This window comes from Acartia tonsa, chromosome 13 (assembly GCF_053477335.1).
Source record: "Acartia tonsa isolate MP-2025a chromosome 13, ASM5347733v1, whole genome shotgun sequence".
Taxonomy (NCBI): domain Eukaryota; kingdom Metazoa; phylum Arthropoda; class Copepoda; order Calanoida; family Acartiidae; genus Acartia; species Acartia tonsa.
This window is the reverse complement of record NC_137272.1, coordinates 43,296,667-43,312,978: the sequence shown is the minus strand read 5'-3', so window position 1 is coordinate 43,312,978 and position 16,312 is coordinate 43,296,667. Positions and strand designations below refer to the sequence as shown.

At 32.6% G+C, this 16,312-nt stretch overlaps 1 protein-coding gene across 1 annotated transcript; it reads right to left on the bottom strand.

Annotated features, from left to right (window-relative positions):
- Window positions 1-709: 709 nt before the first annotated feature.
- LOC145304472 (solute carrier family 35 member F6-like) lies at window positions 710-13,795 on the bottom strand. Its single transcript, XM_080146354.1, has 14 exons — window positions 13,439-13,795; window positions 12,482-12,581; window positions 11,684-11,766; window positions 11,272-11,341; window positions 10,560-10,672; window positions 5,812-5,970; window positions 5,462-5,530; window positions 4,970-5,070; window positions 4,335-4,408; window positions 2,793-2,865; window positions 2,428-2,516; window positions 1,929-2,004; window positions 1,416-1,571; window positions 710-761 (listed from the first exon to the last, which is right to left on the bottom strand). Exons 1-13 carry the CDS (start codon window positions 13,583-13,585, stop codon window positions 1,421-1,423), a joined length of 1,305 nt encoding a protein of 434 aa, XP_080002480.1. The 5' UTR covers window positions 13,586-13,795; the 3' UTR covers window positions 710-761; window positions 1,416-1,420.
- Between the last annotated feature and the right edge of the window lie 2,517 nt (window positions 13,796-16,312).

Below are 16,312 nucleotides of genomic sequence, written 5' to 3'. Positions count from 1 at the left end.
AGGGGTAGTTGCACAAAGTGCATTTAAACTTGAATTTTCTACAAGGTAGTTTTTAAAAAATCAAGACTTAAATAGTTTTTGGGTTATATGCAACATAAATGGCTCTTGACTATTTTAGTGGTGCCAAATTGATTGCTATTTATTGTATTGCCAATTATATTGGTAACTTATGCTTTCAATTAAACTTGTTAAATGCACTTTATGCAACTATCCCTTACACAAAAAATGTCTAAATAAATAGGTAATTTATATGAAGATACTTTTGAGACATCAAAACTAACAAAATAATTCTACTAAAAGAATACATAAGATAAAAACGAACTAAATTACATAAACAAAAGAGAGTAAAATTCTGTGTTTTGCTCCTGCTCCGGGTGAGGTATCAGGTTCGTGTCCCGTCCTCTTGGTGGATAGTAGGTTATTATTTTAAGTTCCATTTTAATAATTTTTCTTCGTCTTTAACGTCTAAGTAAATTAAATATAAATTTCCACCATAGAAGTATGATGTGCTTCTTTGAATTACCGACGGATAAAACAATGTATAGAATGTGGTGAAAATGAACTTCAAACTAATTTTTTTGTTGTTGTTTTCCTTAAACATTGGACCTTAAAACGTTTTAGACTTATAGAGTAGCATTGATTCGCTCAAGTGCCCCTGGAGGCTTCAAGGAGCCTAGGAACTAGTTTATTTCTAAAGTAATAACCCTTGCCTAGAGACAGAAGTTGTCATTACTAGTCAGGGCTGCAGGAACTGAAACACACTGGATAACAAAATTCATTAATTTTCCTCTATTTCGTTGAAGAAATAAATAAGGCTGATTTATTATAAATGTAGGTAAGGCATGGTACATATGCTCTAGGTAAGTAAACTCTTATTAACTAACTAATCCTGAGATAAAAAGTATAAGAATAGTTATTTCTCGCAACGTATTATGAACAGCTTTACGCGGATAAAAAAAGTACAATTTTAAGATTAGAATCAGTCTTTTTAGTTCCGAGCTGCCGAAGGCAAGGGCTTAAAAAAACTGGTTTTAATCTCATGATTGTTCATTTTTATATTTGTAGAAAACTGGATATAATACGATGCTAGACCGGATATTAATAAGTTTCGAATGAATACGAGATAATGGATCATGATTTGATGTAGACTTTCCAATTGTGAAAAACTAAATTACCCCTTCTGTAGATTGCAATTATTATGGCAAAGGATTGACTCTGCAAGTTTGTACAAACCAATCAAGAATTTAAACACGTCACTAAAGGAATGGCAGAACTTTGTTTGACCGATATTTACAGTCCAATGTCATCTCCCTCCCAGTTTAACAATTTTAAAAATTCTATTAGCAAAAATGTTATAGGTATATCTTCTGTTTTTTTTATGATTTATGAAGAAGGTTAGGAATATTAAATGATGCCTGTATCATTGGTATCCAGCCCCGCCAGGGTGGGGTCCTCCCACAGAGGCGCGGGGACTGAAGACAGGCTCCCCGTGGCTCTCCTCGTTCTCCCCCTCCTCATCCTCGTTCTCCACGTTGTTGTACGGCACGTCAGGGATGCAGTAACCACATTTTCTTAACAAAAGAATTTTGATAAGGTCGGGCGCGTCAATAAAATTTGCTACAAATATTTAAAAGATAAAGCCTTCTTTCTATCTTTTAAACTTAATAAAAGACTGAATATTAACAAAAAAAATTGAACAGTTTATCATAAATAGCAGCAGATTATCACATTGGGCCTATTGGAATTCAATGTCGCCCAAAAAAATGCTGAAAGACACATAATATTTTAATTGCATTAATGAACGTTTGTTTAATTTTAGCCTTCAATTTACAATCAGTGCCGAAAACATCAGTTTATTCATAGCGAAGGAAAACATACAGACTGGGCGAATCATAGAGTGGCTTTGCTTAAAATAAAAAGCAGTTTACCTTGCAATCTTCCTGATGCCAGGCAGAATAAGGATGTCATTGTAGAAGCACATTCCACTCAGCAGGATAGCAAAACCTGAAAATATGCATAATATTCATATTCCACAAAACTCCTTAATGAACAATAACATTGATCATTTAAGACTCTCTAACAAAGGCCGTGGTTTCAAAACAATAGAAGGCTTTTGTTATAATAAATTTGCTCTTCATAAGGCCTTCAGTTATTATGTACCAATCCAGCAGAGATAAATTTCTTAATATTCTTTAAAATATTTCATTATCCCCCCCAACCCCCCCACCCAGTTTATTTCTCAGAAAAGGGGGAAAATGTTTCCAGTATTCCTTATTTTATTTATTTTTTAATCCTCCCAAATATTTACCAGTTTTTTCCCCGAAGGATGAGGAAAAAATGATTTCAGAGCTCTCAATTTTTCTTATTCTTTAGCAGGGTATCCCGTGAAGAATATACAACCCTGTATTTTTTTAATGATATCTGTACCTAACAGCTGCAGAGGTGAGAATGTCTGCCATCCAACAGCAATTGAGAACATCCAGATAGAAATTGTCCTGATACTGTCCAAAACCATCCTGTTAAAAAAATTTATTTTAGACCATTTCCATAGTAATAAAAGTTGCAGTCACGTATCGTAGCTATCGCTAACGGACATACATAAAAATAATTAATTGAGAAAATTATAATCAAAATACTGTACAAAAGCCATAAATCTCTAAAGCAGACTAATAAAACTTTTTCTGTAGAAGTAAAATGTCAGTTATAGTTTAGAACTGAACTGATAAAACAAGAAAATTACAAAAAGACTGACAGAAACTTTGCATTATAGAATAGCTTCGCTAAAAACCTACCTAGTGGTAGCAGAAAGCTCCTTGGTTACACTGATTCCAGCAAAGTTGAAGAAGGCTATGGATATGATTGTACCTAGAATAAAATGAAAGTAAATAAATCTACCAAAAATGTTGAAAAATCGGTGATTTCCCTCAAAAAGCAGTTCGAGCATTGAAAACATGGTTGTTAATCCAAAACACAGCCTTAAAAGAACCCCCCCCCCCCAACTTATTTGGATTTTATTTTCCAAAAAAAAGAGGGAGGAGTGTTTGTGCTCAGCTAGGCACTGTAGGGAAACCGGAAAATCCGCTAAAAGATGTGGGTAAATACATATATGCAATGACTTATTTCTCGTACATTACACGTGGCTAATTATTTACCCTACTTTATAGTTAATAACTATCATCTATGCCCAGTCCTACAATTCTTTTAAAATAGAGTTTAAAAGAACCCTTTAATCTGGGCAAATTCACATTTTCTTATACGTTGAATGGGGTGAAATATGACTAGGAATATAGAAATTCAACAAAAGGCTAAGCTGTAGGTAAATAAATACATTTTCAACAATTTTGAATTATGACAGTTGTCCCACAAACCATATAAAAGGTATAGGTAAATAAATACATGTAATGGCTAATTTCTCGCAACATTACACACCCTGTTATTTACCCTCCTTTACAGTTTATCTATATATGCCCATATATTTTGTTTATTTAAAATTAATATCTAAATAAATCTTCATACTTTGCTATTAGAATACAATGTTAGTAATTTTAACAGATTATAATTATAACAGTTGTCCCATAAAACATCTAAAAGGTGTAGGTAAATAAATACATGTAAAGGCTAATTTCTCGCAACATTACACACCTGTTATTAACCCTACTTTACAGTTTATCTATCTATGCCCATATATTTTAGTTTATTTAAAATTAATATCTAAATAAAGCTTTATAAAAAGCAAATAAGATTTAAGATATACAATGGTATTTCTTTTCATTATTTTTATTAATGACGTCTTTCCCCCATATACCATATAAAAGGTGTAGGTAAATAAATACATGTAAAGGCTAATTTCTCGCAACATTACACACCTGTTATTTACCCTTCTTTTCAGTTTATCTATCTATGCCCATTCCCAAGCCTTTAGTTCATGTAAAATAGATTTTTAGAGAACTCCAAAATTGGGCAACAAAAAGAAATAATACCTACCAATGTAATGCAATAAATATGGAAAACTATATCTGTTTTCATACATTTACCCTCCTATGAAAAAAAACCAGAACACTAAGATTAAATGACAACTAAAAAGGAGAAAAATAATGTGTGAATCCCGTAAAACCAAGTGTTAAGTGCATTGATATTGAAACATCCTACAAAGTTATTCCTATTTCACTTCCTATAAACAAAAAACATTATAAGAAGGCTCAATTACAATGTGTATTCGTATCTCATAATTGACTGTTAAAATGCAGCAATTTATATTTTTTATAATTTTCAGCTTACTAGGGTAACTTAAACACTCAACTTCAATCGTGTCCTTTTTATAGATGTAAACCTACCACAGAAAGCCAGGGCCAGGTAAGGGTTGTTGGATAGTTGAACGATTCCATCATAAGGATCCTCAAGCATATGCCTATAAAATAAGAAGTATTACATCTTACTTTAAGAAGTGCTTCTATTTTCTACCAGGTTGTAATTTTTAAAATATCAAGACTTAAAAATCATATTTTTGGGATATACCTATGCAACATAAAACAGCATGACTATTTTGTTGGTGCCTAATGGATTGCTATTTATTGTATAAAAAAATATATATATGTTTTAATATTCTTGTAACTTTTTCTAGAAATCAGTTTTCTTAAATGCACTTCATTCAACTATCCCTTTCAAAAAATAGAACTTGGGTATGATTCATTTAAAATGATACCTAATTAATACCCCAGGGCACAGTTGATAACAACTTAGGGCTAGATCTATGTGTAGGTCCCAAGGCACTAACATCTCAACCATTGCAGACGATCAACCCTTTCAAGTCAAAACTATGCATGCTAGAAAATTGCGTTTATTTTATGCTAAGACATAAATCCTGCTGTTACTATTGATGTCGAACATTTGATATAAAACTTTTAACTTGTTTATTTATCCGAGATTCAAACCCATGCCATCACCTCTTAGACTTAGAGAAAATCTTTACCTTGGGTTATTGCCAAACTTGGGTCCAACATAGATGAAGGAGAAGGGGATGAGTAAAATTGCCAGGGTGGTGAATCCAAAGGTTCCTTCCCAACCGACAGCCTGAAAAAAAAATTCGGAGAAAAAAAGTCTACAGGTATTCAAATATAAAAAATAAATTTTATAATTTAAAGCTTAATAGTTTTGTGTTGATGACTAAAAAATACGTTTTGAAAAAAGACAAGTTTAATTTTCTCCTCATGATTCAGCTTGTTGAATAATTCAATTAATAGCACATATTACGCATAATATGAACGAACAAGGACATGTATGTCCAATTGTAAAAAGCAATAATTAATAGTTCCTACGTATTCTAATTCATTTCTAATATTAGTAATTTTCATAAGTTGAGATAGTGAGATTTGAAATGACCCTCTCATTAAAACAATGAAAAAAGAAATCTGTGAAAAAATCTTCCAAAAAAATTTATAAGAAAATCCTTGAGCAAGGTTACCTGTAAAGCTGGAACATTGTATTTGGAGATGAACTTCTCCTCCAATACCATTTGAGTCGCTACAATGATCTAAACAAATACATAAGTTATAGTTGGCCTTCCAATTTCAATTTTAATCTTTAAAAAAAGCCAAAAAAAATGAGAGGAGGAGCGAGGGTATTTTTTCAGTGGGCATTTCTCTTTCGATGTTGTGGAGGTATACTTTCCCAAAATAGTTATAACTTTCCCTGGACCAATAAGAAGCTTCCCTGTAAAGAAGAACTATGTCGGTCCAGCAGTTACCGAGATCTTGAGCTACAGACAAACATCCTGTTACTTTTAATTAAGGATTGACCTATTTCCAAAGGTACCTGAGAGCAAAAGATGAGTGCATCCCCCAGAATAATATCAGTATCAGACTTTGTTCCGTTGCCCTCAGCTCCGTACATACGCAGGACACTCTCTGGTGGGGTCCAGAACCTGCCATCCTCCAGGTTGTCTGTAGGTTCCGTAGTATTCTTACTTCCACCCTAAATTAATAATAAAAACCTTACCCAAGGCTGTATAAGTCATGGAGGTGGGGGACTTTGAAATGTATGTAATGTAACCAAAGTTTTATAAACACGTTTAATATTATCTTATTAGTTGGCTCAAAAACTTTAGATACTTTATTGAATTTTGATTGATTTGTTCTGAACTAGTAGTGTCCAAACTTTTCAACAAATAATTTGAATTTGCAGAAGGGTAATTTAAATAAAAATCATTGTGGATGTACATCAAGGGGGGGGGGGGAAGTTCTGACACATTTGCGTAAACGGTGATTATTGGCTTTATCTTTGGACTGAGAGGATAGGTTATTAGGGATAAAATCATTCTTATATGATGAATTTCCCCCAGATTTAAGATTTTTTGGATAGGCCTCCAGGTTCCGGAGCTCCAGGCCTCCAGGTGTCTCTGGAAAGGTAAAAAAATAAAAAAATTCCTATTTGAACAGTTAGAGGTAAGTTTATAAAACAACATAAGCTTCTTTTTATATATTATTTATATATTTGATGAAAAAATTACAATCGGCCTCCAAGTTCAGGTGCTGCAGGCCTCCAGGTGGCCTCTGGACAGGTATAAAATCCAAATTTCTTATTTCAACAGTTAGAGGTAAGTTTATAAAACAACATAAGCTTCTTTATATATATTATTCATATATTTGAAGAAAAAATTACATTCGGCCTCCAGGTTCAGGTGCTGCAGGCCTCCAGGTGGCCTCTGGACAGGTATAAAATCCAAATTTCTTATTTGAACAGTTAGAGGTAAGTTTATAAAACAACATAAGCTTCTTTTACTATATTATTTACATATTTGAAGAAAAAATTACAATCGGCCTCCAGGTTCAGGTGCTGCAGGCCTCCAGGTGGCCTCTGGACAGGTATAAAATCCAAATTTCTTATTTGAACAGTTAGAGGTAAGTTTATAAAACAACAAAGCTTCTTTATATATATTATTCATATATTTGAAGAAAAAATTACATTCGGCCTCCAGGTTCAGGTGCTGCAGGCCTCCAGGTGGCCTCTGGACAGGTATAAAATCCAAATTTCTTATTTCAACAGTTAGAGGTAAGTTTATAATACAACATAAGCTTCTTTTAATATATTATTTACATATTTGAAGAAAAAATTACAATCGGCCTCCAGGTTCAGGTGCTGCAGGCCTCCAGGTGGCCTCTGGACAGGTATAAAATCCAAATTTCTTATTTGAACAGTTAGAGGTAAGTTTATAAAACAACATATGCTTCTTAATATATATTATTCATATATTTGAAGAAAAAATTACATTCGGCCTCCAGGTTCAGGTGCTGCAGGCCTCCAGGTGGCCTCTGGACAGGTATAAAATCCAAATTTCTTATTTGAACAGTTAGAGGTAAGTTTATAAAACAACATAAGCTTCTTTTACTATATTATTTACATATTTGAAGAAAAAATTACAATCGGCCTCCAGGTTCAGGTGCTGCAGGCCTCCAGGTGGCCTCTGGACAGGTAAAAAATCCAAATTTCTTATTTGAACAGTTAGAGGTAAGTTTATAAAACAACATAAGCTTCTTTTTATATATTATTTACACATTTGAGGAAAATTTTCAATCCGCCTCCAGGTTCAGGTGCTGCAGGCCTCCAGTTGGCCTCTGGACAGGTAAAAAATCCAAATTTCTTATGTAAACAGTTAGAGGTAAGTTTATAAAACAACATAAGCTTCTTTTAATATATTATTTATATATTAGAAGAAAAAATTACAATCGGCCTCCAGGTTCAGGTGCTGCAGGCCTCCAAGTGGTCTCTGGTCAGCTAAAAAAATCAAAAAAAATCTTATTTGAACAGTTAAAGGTCAAGTTTACATAAAAAACAATATGAGCTTATTTTTAGATGCTTTAAAGATATTTGAAGAATAATTTACAATTAGCCTCCAGGTTTAGGTGGTGCAGGCCTCCAGGTGTACTCTGGACAGGTAAAATATCAATATTTCTTATTTCAACAGATGGCGGTAAACTTATAAAAAAAATTAGCTTATATGTTATTTATATATTTGAAGACAATATTACAAATGGCCTCCAAAATAATATTATAATAAGTATAATTTTAAATTACAATTGGCCTCCAGGCTCAGGAGCTTCGGGCTTTGAACAGGTAAAAATAAAAAAAAGATAATGTCATTAACTCCTACAATTTAAACCTTTGAAGTCTCAATGTGTATGACCTAATAACATTATATGTTGGCGTTATCCTCTTAAAATTTTTTTTCCAGTTTTGAAAATTTTGCTATCCCCCGACTAAATTATAAAACCTGGCAGCGGCACTTTTTTACAATTAGGTTTGGTTAGATTATAGGCTAGGGGGCTGAGTACCCATGGCTAGGCAGGTCAGAAGGCCGAGAGCCGCGGCCAGGTTCTATTGTACTCAAAATTTTTAATTGAAGAAAAATAAATCCTAAGAGGATAATACCTAAATGTTTAATTTCAGATAATCTAGGATGGGGTGCAAATTTTTTTTTACATAATTTTCATATAAACATTTACTGGCAGTTTAGACAATTTAACAAGATCTGAAATAATGGACACATCGTTAATAGATTCACCTTCTAGGCAAGTAGTTTTTAATATATAAGAAGAAGCTTATGTTGTTTTATAAACTTACCTCTAACTGTTCAAATAAGAAATTTTGATTTTTTACCTGTCCAGAGGCCACCTGGAGGCCTGTAGCACCTGAACCTGGAGGCGGATTGTAATTTTTGCTTCAAATATATAAATAATAAATAAAAAGAAGATTATGTTGTTTTATAAACTTACCTCTAACTGTTCAAATAAGAAATTTGGATTTTATACCTGTCCAGAGGCCACCTATAGGCCTGAAACAACTGAACCTGGAGGCCAATTGTAATTTTTTCTTCTAATATATAAATGATATATTAAAATACGCTTATGTTGTTTTATAAACTTACCTCTAACTGTTTAAATAAGAAATTTTAATTTTTTACCTGTCCAGAGGCCACCTGGAGGCCTGCAGCACCTGAACCTGGAGGCCGAATGTAAGTTTTTCTTCAAATATATTAATATGTTGTTTATAAACTTACCTCTAACTGTTCAAATAATAAATTTTGATTTTTTACCTGTCCAGAGGCCACCTGGAGGCCTGCAGCACCTGAACCTGGAGGCGGATTGTAATTTTTGCTTCAAATATATAAATAATATATAAAAAGAAGATTATGTTGTTTTATAAACTTACCTCTAACTGTTCAAATAAGAAATTTGGATTTTATACCTGTCCAGAGGCCACCTATAGGCCTGAAACAACTGAACCTGGAGGCCGATTGTAATTTTTTCTTCTAATATATAAATGATATATTAAAATACGCTTATGTTGTTTTATAAACTTACCTCTAACTGTTTAAATAAGAAATTTTAATTTTTTACCTGTCCAGAGGCCACATGGAGGCCTGCAGCACCTGAACCTGGAGGCCGAATGTAAGTTTTTCTTCAAATATATTAATAATATATATTAAGAAGCTTATGTTGTTTTATAAACTTACCTCTAACTGTTCAAATAAGAAATTTGGATTTTATACCTGTCCAGAGGCCACCTGGAGGCCTGCAGCACCTGAACCTGGAGGCCGATTGTAATTTTTTCTTTAAATATGTAAGTAATATAGTAAAAGAAGCTTATGTTGTTTTATAAACTTACCTCTAACTGTTCAAATAAGAAATTTGGATTTTATACCTGACCAGAGGCCACCTGGAGGCCTGCAGCACCTGAACCTGGAGGCCGAATGTAATTTTTTCTTCAAATATATGAATATTATATATAAAGAAGCTTATGTTGTTTTATAAACTTACCTCTAACTGTTCAAATAAGAAATTTGGATTTTATACCTGTCCAGAGGCCACCTGGAGGCCTGCAGCACCTGAACCTGGAGGCCGATTTTAATTTTTTCTTCAAATATATAAATAATACATAAAAAGAAGCTTATGTTGTTTTATAAACTTACCTCTAACTGTTGAAATAAGAAATTTGGATTTTATACCTGTCCAGAGGCCACATGGAGGCCTGCAGCACCTGAACCTGGAGGCCGAATGTAATATTTTCTTCAAATATATGAATAATATATTTAAAGAAGCTTATGTTATTTTATAAACTTACCTCTAACTGTTCAAATAAGAAATTTGGATTTTATACCTGTCCAGAGGCCACCTGGAGGCCTACAGCACCTGAAACTGGAGGCCGATTGTAATTTTTTCTTCAAATATATAAATAATATATAAAAAGAAGCTTATGTTGTTTTATAAACTTACCTCTAACTGTTCAAATAAGATTTTTTTTATTTTTTTACCTGTCCAGAGACCACCTGGAGGCCTGGAGCTCCGGAACCTGGAGGCCTATCCAAAAAATATTAAATCTGGGGGAAATTCATCATATAAGAATGATTTTATCCCTAATAACCTATCCTCTCAGTCCAAAGATAAAGCCAATAATCACCGTTTACGCAAATGTGTCAGAACTTCCCCCCCCCCTTTATAGTCCTTTGTCTTATCCCTTAGATCCCTGGTATAATTTACTGTATATCATTAAAACTACATACTTACCGAGCTAATAACATCATTAACACCAACAGTGACTAATCCAGAAATAACAAGGAAGATTCCCATCCATTTGTACCATTGCATCTTCCGACCCAAAAATATTTGGGAAAAGATTCCTAAAAGATTTATTTAAAGAGGACTATCCACGAACAAGAGCAAGTGATTCTAAGCATCTTGCATCATTGACCCATAGTATTTTTTTAGTAAATATACTAGGTTTATGTTTAATATTTGCTTTATCGACTAAAAAGTTAGGTTTCACCATGGTTTTATATGAAAAAAACTTTGAAATGTTAAGCATTGTTTGGTGCAATATCATCGAATGTTTTGATGAGTTCAAACTGTCCGTTGAACTCAACAAAGCATTTAATGATATTGCTTTAAAAATTGCCTCACATTTCAAAGTTTTTTTTTCATAAAAACCATGGTGAAACCTAACTTTTTAGTCGATAAAGCAAATATTAAACATAAACCTAGTATATTCAATAAATACTATGGGTCAATGCTGGAAGATGCTTAGAATCACTTGCTCTGGTTCGTGGATAGTCCTCTTTTAACATATTTTCACATTAGATTAGATAGTGTTTTTCTCTCAGAAATATTATTCATTAGTACTATTGTAATAATGTATGATTGTGATGATACGATTTTGTTATAAATATATAAAGAAGGGAACAGACTGAAACAAAATAATAACAGCAATATAATTTCTTACCTGTAAAGATGATTACAGCTCCTCTGAACATTTGGAATGAAGAGGCATAGGTCAGAGTTAAACCAATATACTAAAATTAAACATACAAATAATAAAACTTAATAATTACAGGAATAATTAAACTACAAGCCACCACTTAATCACCAAGTTTTCTGTCTATCATATCAGAGTCGAGTTGGAGGCTATATTTAATGTTTATATCCCCCCTACCCCTAGTATCGCTTTTAAGACTGAACAGACATGTCATAAGTATTTTCAAAGAGTGGGGGTAAATATGATTGACTTTTGTATTAGCGTAACATATTTCAACAAAAAAGATCCGAAAAATATAAAATAAAAATCTTAGGGAGTGGGAGATTTTACAACAACCACCTTCCAGTACCAATATAAAATTGCATAAATAATAAATTACCTGAATACTGGTGGCTGTCATATCACATAGGGCTGGTGGAAGAAAGATGAAAGGGTTGAACTTTAGAGGGGCAGCAGAATCGTCTATTAAGTTAATAATATATCATTTCGAGAAAAATACTTTATCAAAGGAAGATTTTGTAAACAAAAATCGGTAAGCTGTCTATTTCTGTTAATAGAAAAGCTACTATTTATTTAGGTTATAACTATAAGCCTCTAAAAAAATTGTTTTTATTATTCAATATTACAAGAGTTATAAAAGGAAAATAGTACCTATATTTAATGATTTGGTTACAATACTTGCCAAAAAGGCTTAATTGTGAATTAAATATCATTGATGAAATATTATTGCAGTCTTACTTATGAATAGAACTCTCCTTGATTTTATTTTAACAAAACAGATCAAAAAGCGTTTCTTTTTGAGTACATAAGCAAGTCTGTACTCCTTAAATGCATAACATTTAGTACCTTTTAATCCTTAAGTAATAAAAATGTGTAAATTAACATCTCTAAAATGACTCAATTAATTTGATTGTGCTTTACAGAAAAGCCTGTTTTCGTCTTGTGTGTGTTTTTAGCTTTAATTTAATCATACATTTTTAATATCAAAATTAAATGTCAAATATAAAAACGGAGATAATTTTAGACAACAGCAAATTAACTCTTCGATTATACGACCTTTGCACCAAGTTCTTTTTGTTTTAAAATTAGTGTTATTTATGCGATAATATAACTTAACACCCTCCAGATAACAAGCCGAGAGAAATACAAACGGATAAAAGAACCGATAATAATTTACCAATAGGAGGGAAGGGTTGTTGAGGTCTTCTCTTGGCCATAAACTTGGACACCCAGAAGGCGATCATACACAACATCTCTCCAAGAAACATACCACATGCCTGTAAAAAGAGAAACATTATAATTTTTTATTTACTGGGATCTTTTTCTGTCCGACATGGCACCAAAAATGGCTATTGTTTAATTTTCGGTATCCAAAAATACTTAGCTTAGCAGTGCTTTTTTGTAACAACTAATCAGAACGGAGAAAGACTTGATTTACATTTGAATTGTTCCGGGTATTTTTTCATTATCTTTGAGGAATTAGGGGTACAAACACCTCCCACATAATAATATAAAGATCTCACACAACGAAAAATGAATTCTCAAAAGTAAAACCAAAACTAGTACGTAGGCATAAAATACATTATTGCAAGAAAAGAAATTCTTTACTTAAAAAAAACTAGCGATTACGCCCCTAGCATCTAAAGGCTCTATATTCAAAGAGAAATGGAAGGTCAGAAAAATAGCCTAAAACAAATCTTATTTATAAAAATGAAACACCCCGCCTAAAACTATATATCCCAGGACATAAATTACCCTCCACTCTGTAAAGGAGAATTAACCATATTGGTTCAGTGGTTAGTGAGATCCTTCGCTAGACAAATTAAAAAGCCTACAATATCATATAATCTATAATACACAGTAGAACGATGTCTGTCCGTCCCTTAAGATCTCGGTAACCACTGAACCGATCGGATTCTACTCTTCAGGGTATATACCTACTGGTCCTGTGGTGGTTTTAGGCTATTTTCTTGGGGGGTGGGACACCCCCAACCCCCCCCCCAAAAAAAAAAAACATTTTTTTTTTGCTAAAGATTTTATTGGTCCTATTACGAATTTTTTTTATCACCTCTTGGGGCAAAGCCCCTAGAGGCTAGGGGCGAAGCCGCTAGTAGGATATAAAGTATATACAAACCTGAAGGAAAGGATGGTTGAAGGGTTGAATCGTTCCATCGCTGGCTTTTGACTCCATTTTATCCGCCCATTTCACGGACAGCGTGTTAAAAGTGCCAAAAATGATCATCATGCCCGCCAACACGTAATGCTGCATTTTCCACCCCATTTTCGTGCATATATCTTGACTGACACCCCGTAAAAACGTCGACTAACTGCGGAAAAAATTCCTCCTTTGTTTTTGTTGGAAGAGCGCAGCTTACTTTATAACTTTAATTAATGCCGCGTTTTGCGCTTTTTCTCAAATGAACAGAAATTTCTCTTCATAAATTTTCCCTGGAATACAGACAATGACAATTGTTCTCATTAGAGGAAAATTCGGCCAGCTTAAAACCTATTTTTTTATATTTTTCACCCGTTATAAACCGGTTTTTCACTACAAAAAAATCCTTGTTAGAATGTTTTTTCGTGTTAGGTTGCAGAATAATTCGTAATAATATTTTAAATTTATTGGGAAGTTTTGTCTAGTAAACTTTATAACAACAGCCACAAATTAAATGGGATAAGGTTTTGCGACTTTTAAAGAAATTATAAATAATTGTGTGAACGTACTAAGATTTACTGTTTTTATTATCATAAGTCTTGCTTTAATCAAATGTCAACTCTTTTTACTACATTATTATAACAAATTGTAACAGTTAAATGCTTAAGTTATCTAATTCTTTAATATTTATTTATCGCACCATATTATAAACAGCTTTCCGCGGAGATAAAAATGAACAATTATAAGATAAAAACCAGTTTTTTTTAGTCCTGAGATGCCGAAGGCACGGGCTTACGAAACTGGTTTTAATCTTATGATTTTACATTTTTCTTTTCAAAGAAAAATGGATATAATACGATGCTATATACATAACTTTTCAGTATGGCTGAGAACCGGTTCTAATCCACCAGCGAATCAATACTGGAAAATAATTTCTTAATACAAATAAATAGTTTTTTAGTATTTTTTACTGAAGAAGACCTCCCCTTTTTTTGATGGTGGTGGGGATAGTAGAGGCGATGAGAGGATGGGTGTACTCCCCCCAAAAATAGTTATAAACTTTTCCTGAACCAATAAAAGATTCATTGAAAAGGAAAACCATATAAAACTTTGGGTATAGTCCCTTTCAAGACAACGCCTCCTGAGGGGCGTTTCGTCGTATTTTCAAATAGCTTTTGTTAGGTTCTTTAGGTTAGGTTAGGTTAAGTTGGGTTGGTTAATTGTCCCGCAGGATTAAAGGCCCCCGCAGGAGCTACAAATAGGGAAAAGCTACTGTAAAAATACGACGAAACGCCCCTCAAGAGGCGTTGCCATGAAAGGGACTATACCCAAAATTTAGAAATACACTAATTCTTTCTATGAATGTTTCACAAGTAATATATTATATACACTTATTTTCTGTATAAATCTGAAAACAATGGCAATCAAGATTAATTTTATTGAGTAAGGATAATCTCTCTTCAATTATATTCACTAAGTACTTTTCTTTTTATATTACTAGCGGTAACGCCCCTAGAGGCCTATACGGACACGTAAAATTGTTTCTTTTCAATCTATTTTAAAATTCGCTAATTACCAAAAAATATTTTCACCGATAAATTAGTTAGTTATGTTTTTAGCTAATTTTAAAAATGTCCGCAGGGCGGCGTTTTTATATTTATTTTTTATTTTATCGATTTCTCTGGTGAGGGTGGTGGTAACCTTCCCAAAATAGTTATAAACCTTCCCGGGACCTATAAGAAGCTACTCTGTTAGTATTATAGATACCCTCAAATCAATATATACAGGGTGTTTCATTAATTATTTTTATTTATCTGTGCATACACTTTCATATATAATATAAACAGGGTGTTTTATTTTTTTTTTATTTGTGTTTTATATCCTCTATATATAATATATTCAGGGTTTTTCATTAATTATTTTTCTTTGTCTGTTTATACCCTTCATATATAATATATACAGGGTGTTTCATTATTTTTTTCTTTATTTGTGTATACCCTTAATCTATAATATATACAGGATGTTTCATTTATTATTTTTCTTTATCTCTGTATACCCTTCACATACACGGGGTGTTTCATTAATTATTTTTCTTTGTCTTGTATACCCTTCATATATAATATATACAGGGTGTTTCATTAATTATTTTTCTTTGTCTTGTATACCCTTCATATATAATATATACAGGGTGTTTCATTAATTAGTTTTCTTTGTCTTGTATACCCTTCATATATAATATATACAGGGTGTTTCATTAATTATTTTTCCTTATCTGTGTATACCCTTCATATATATTATATATAATATATACAGGGTGTTTCATTATTTTTTTTCTTTATTTGTGTATACCCTTAATTTATAATATATACAGGGTGTTTCATTAATTATTTTTCTTTATGTGTATAGTATGCCCAAAATTTATGATATATACAGGGTGTTTCATGAATTTTTTTTCTTTGTCTGTGTATACCCTTAATATATAATTTATACAGAGTGTTTCATTAATTATTTTTCTTTGTCTGTGTATACCCTTAATATATAATTTATACAGTGTGTTTCATTAATAATTTTCTTTGTCTGAAAACCGTTAATTTATAATATATACAGGGTGTTTCATTAATTATTTTTCTTTGTCTGTAGGTATATTCCCTGAAGAGTAGAACCCAGTCGGTTCAGCGGTTACTAAAATCTTAAGCTTCAGACAGACAGACAGTAATTGTCTTACTTTGTATTATTGACTAGTAGCTTCGCCATTAGACTCTAGAGACGTGGGTTGCCAGGAAAACAGCCTAAAACCACTGAAAGACCTTTATAAAGCTTTTCATAAAAGTATAACCAATTTGAACCAGTATT

Coding starts and splice junctions, on each gene's coding strand:
- LOC145304472 (XM_080146354.1), bottom strand. CDS start 13,585: ATGGGGTGGAAAATGCAGCATTACGTGTTGGCGGGCATGATGATCATT. Junction 11,767..12,481: donor ACAACCCTTCCCTCCTATTG/GTAAATTATTAT, acceptor TTAACTTAATAG/ACGATTCTGCTGCCCCTCTA. Junction 5,071..5,461: donor ACAATGTTCCAGCTTTACAG/GTAACCTTGCTC, acceptor TTTTTTTTTCAG/GCTGTCGGTTGGGAAGGAAC.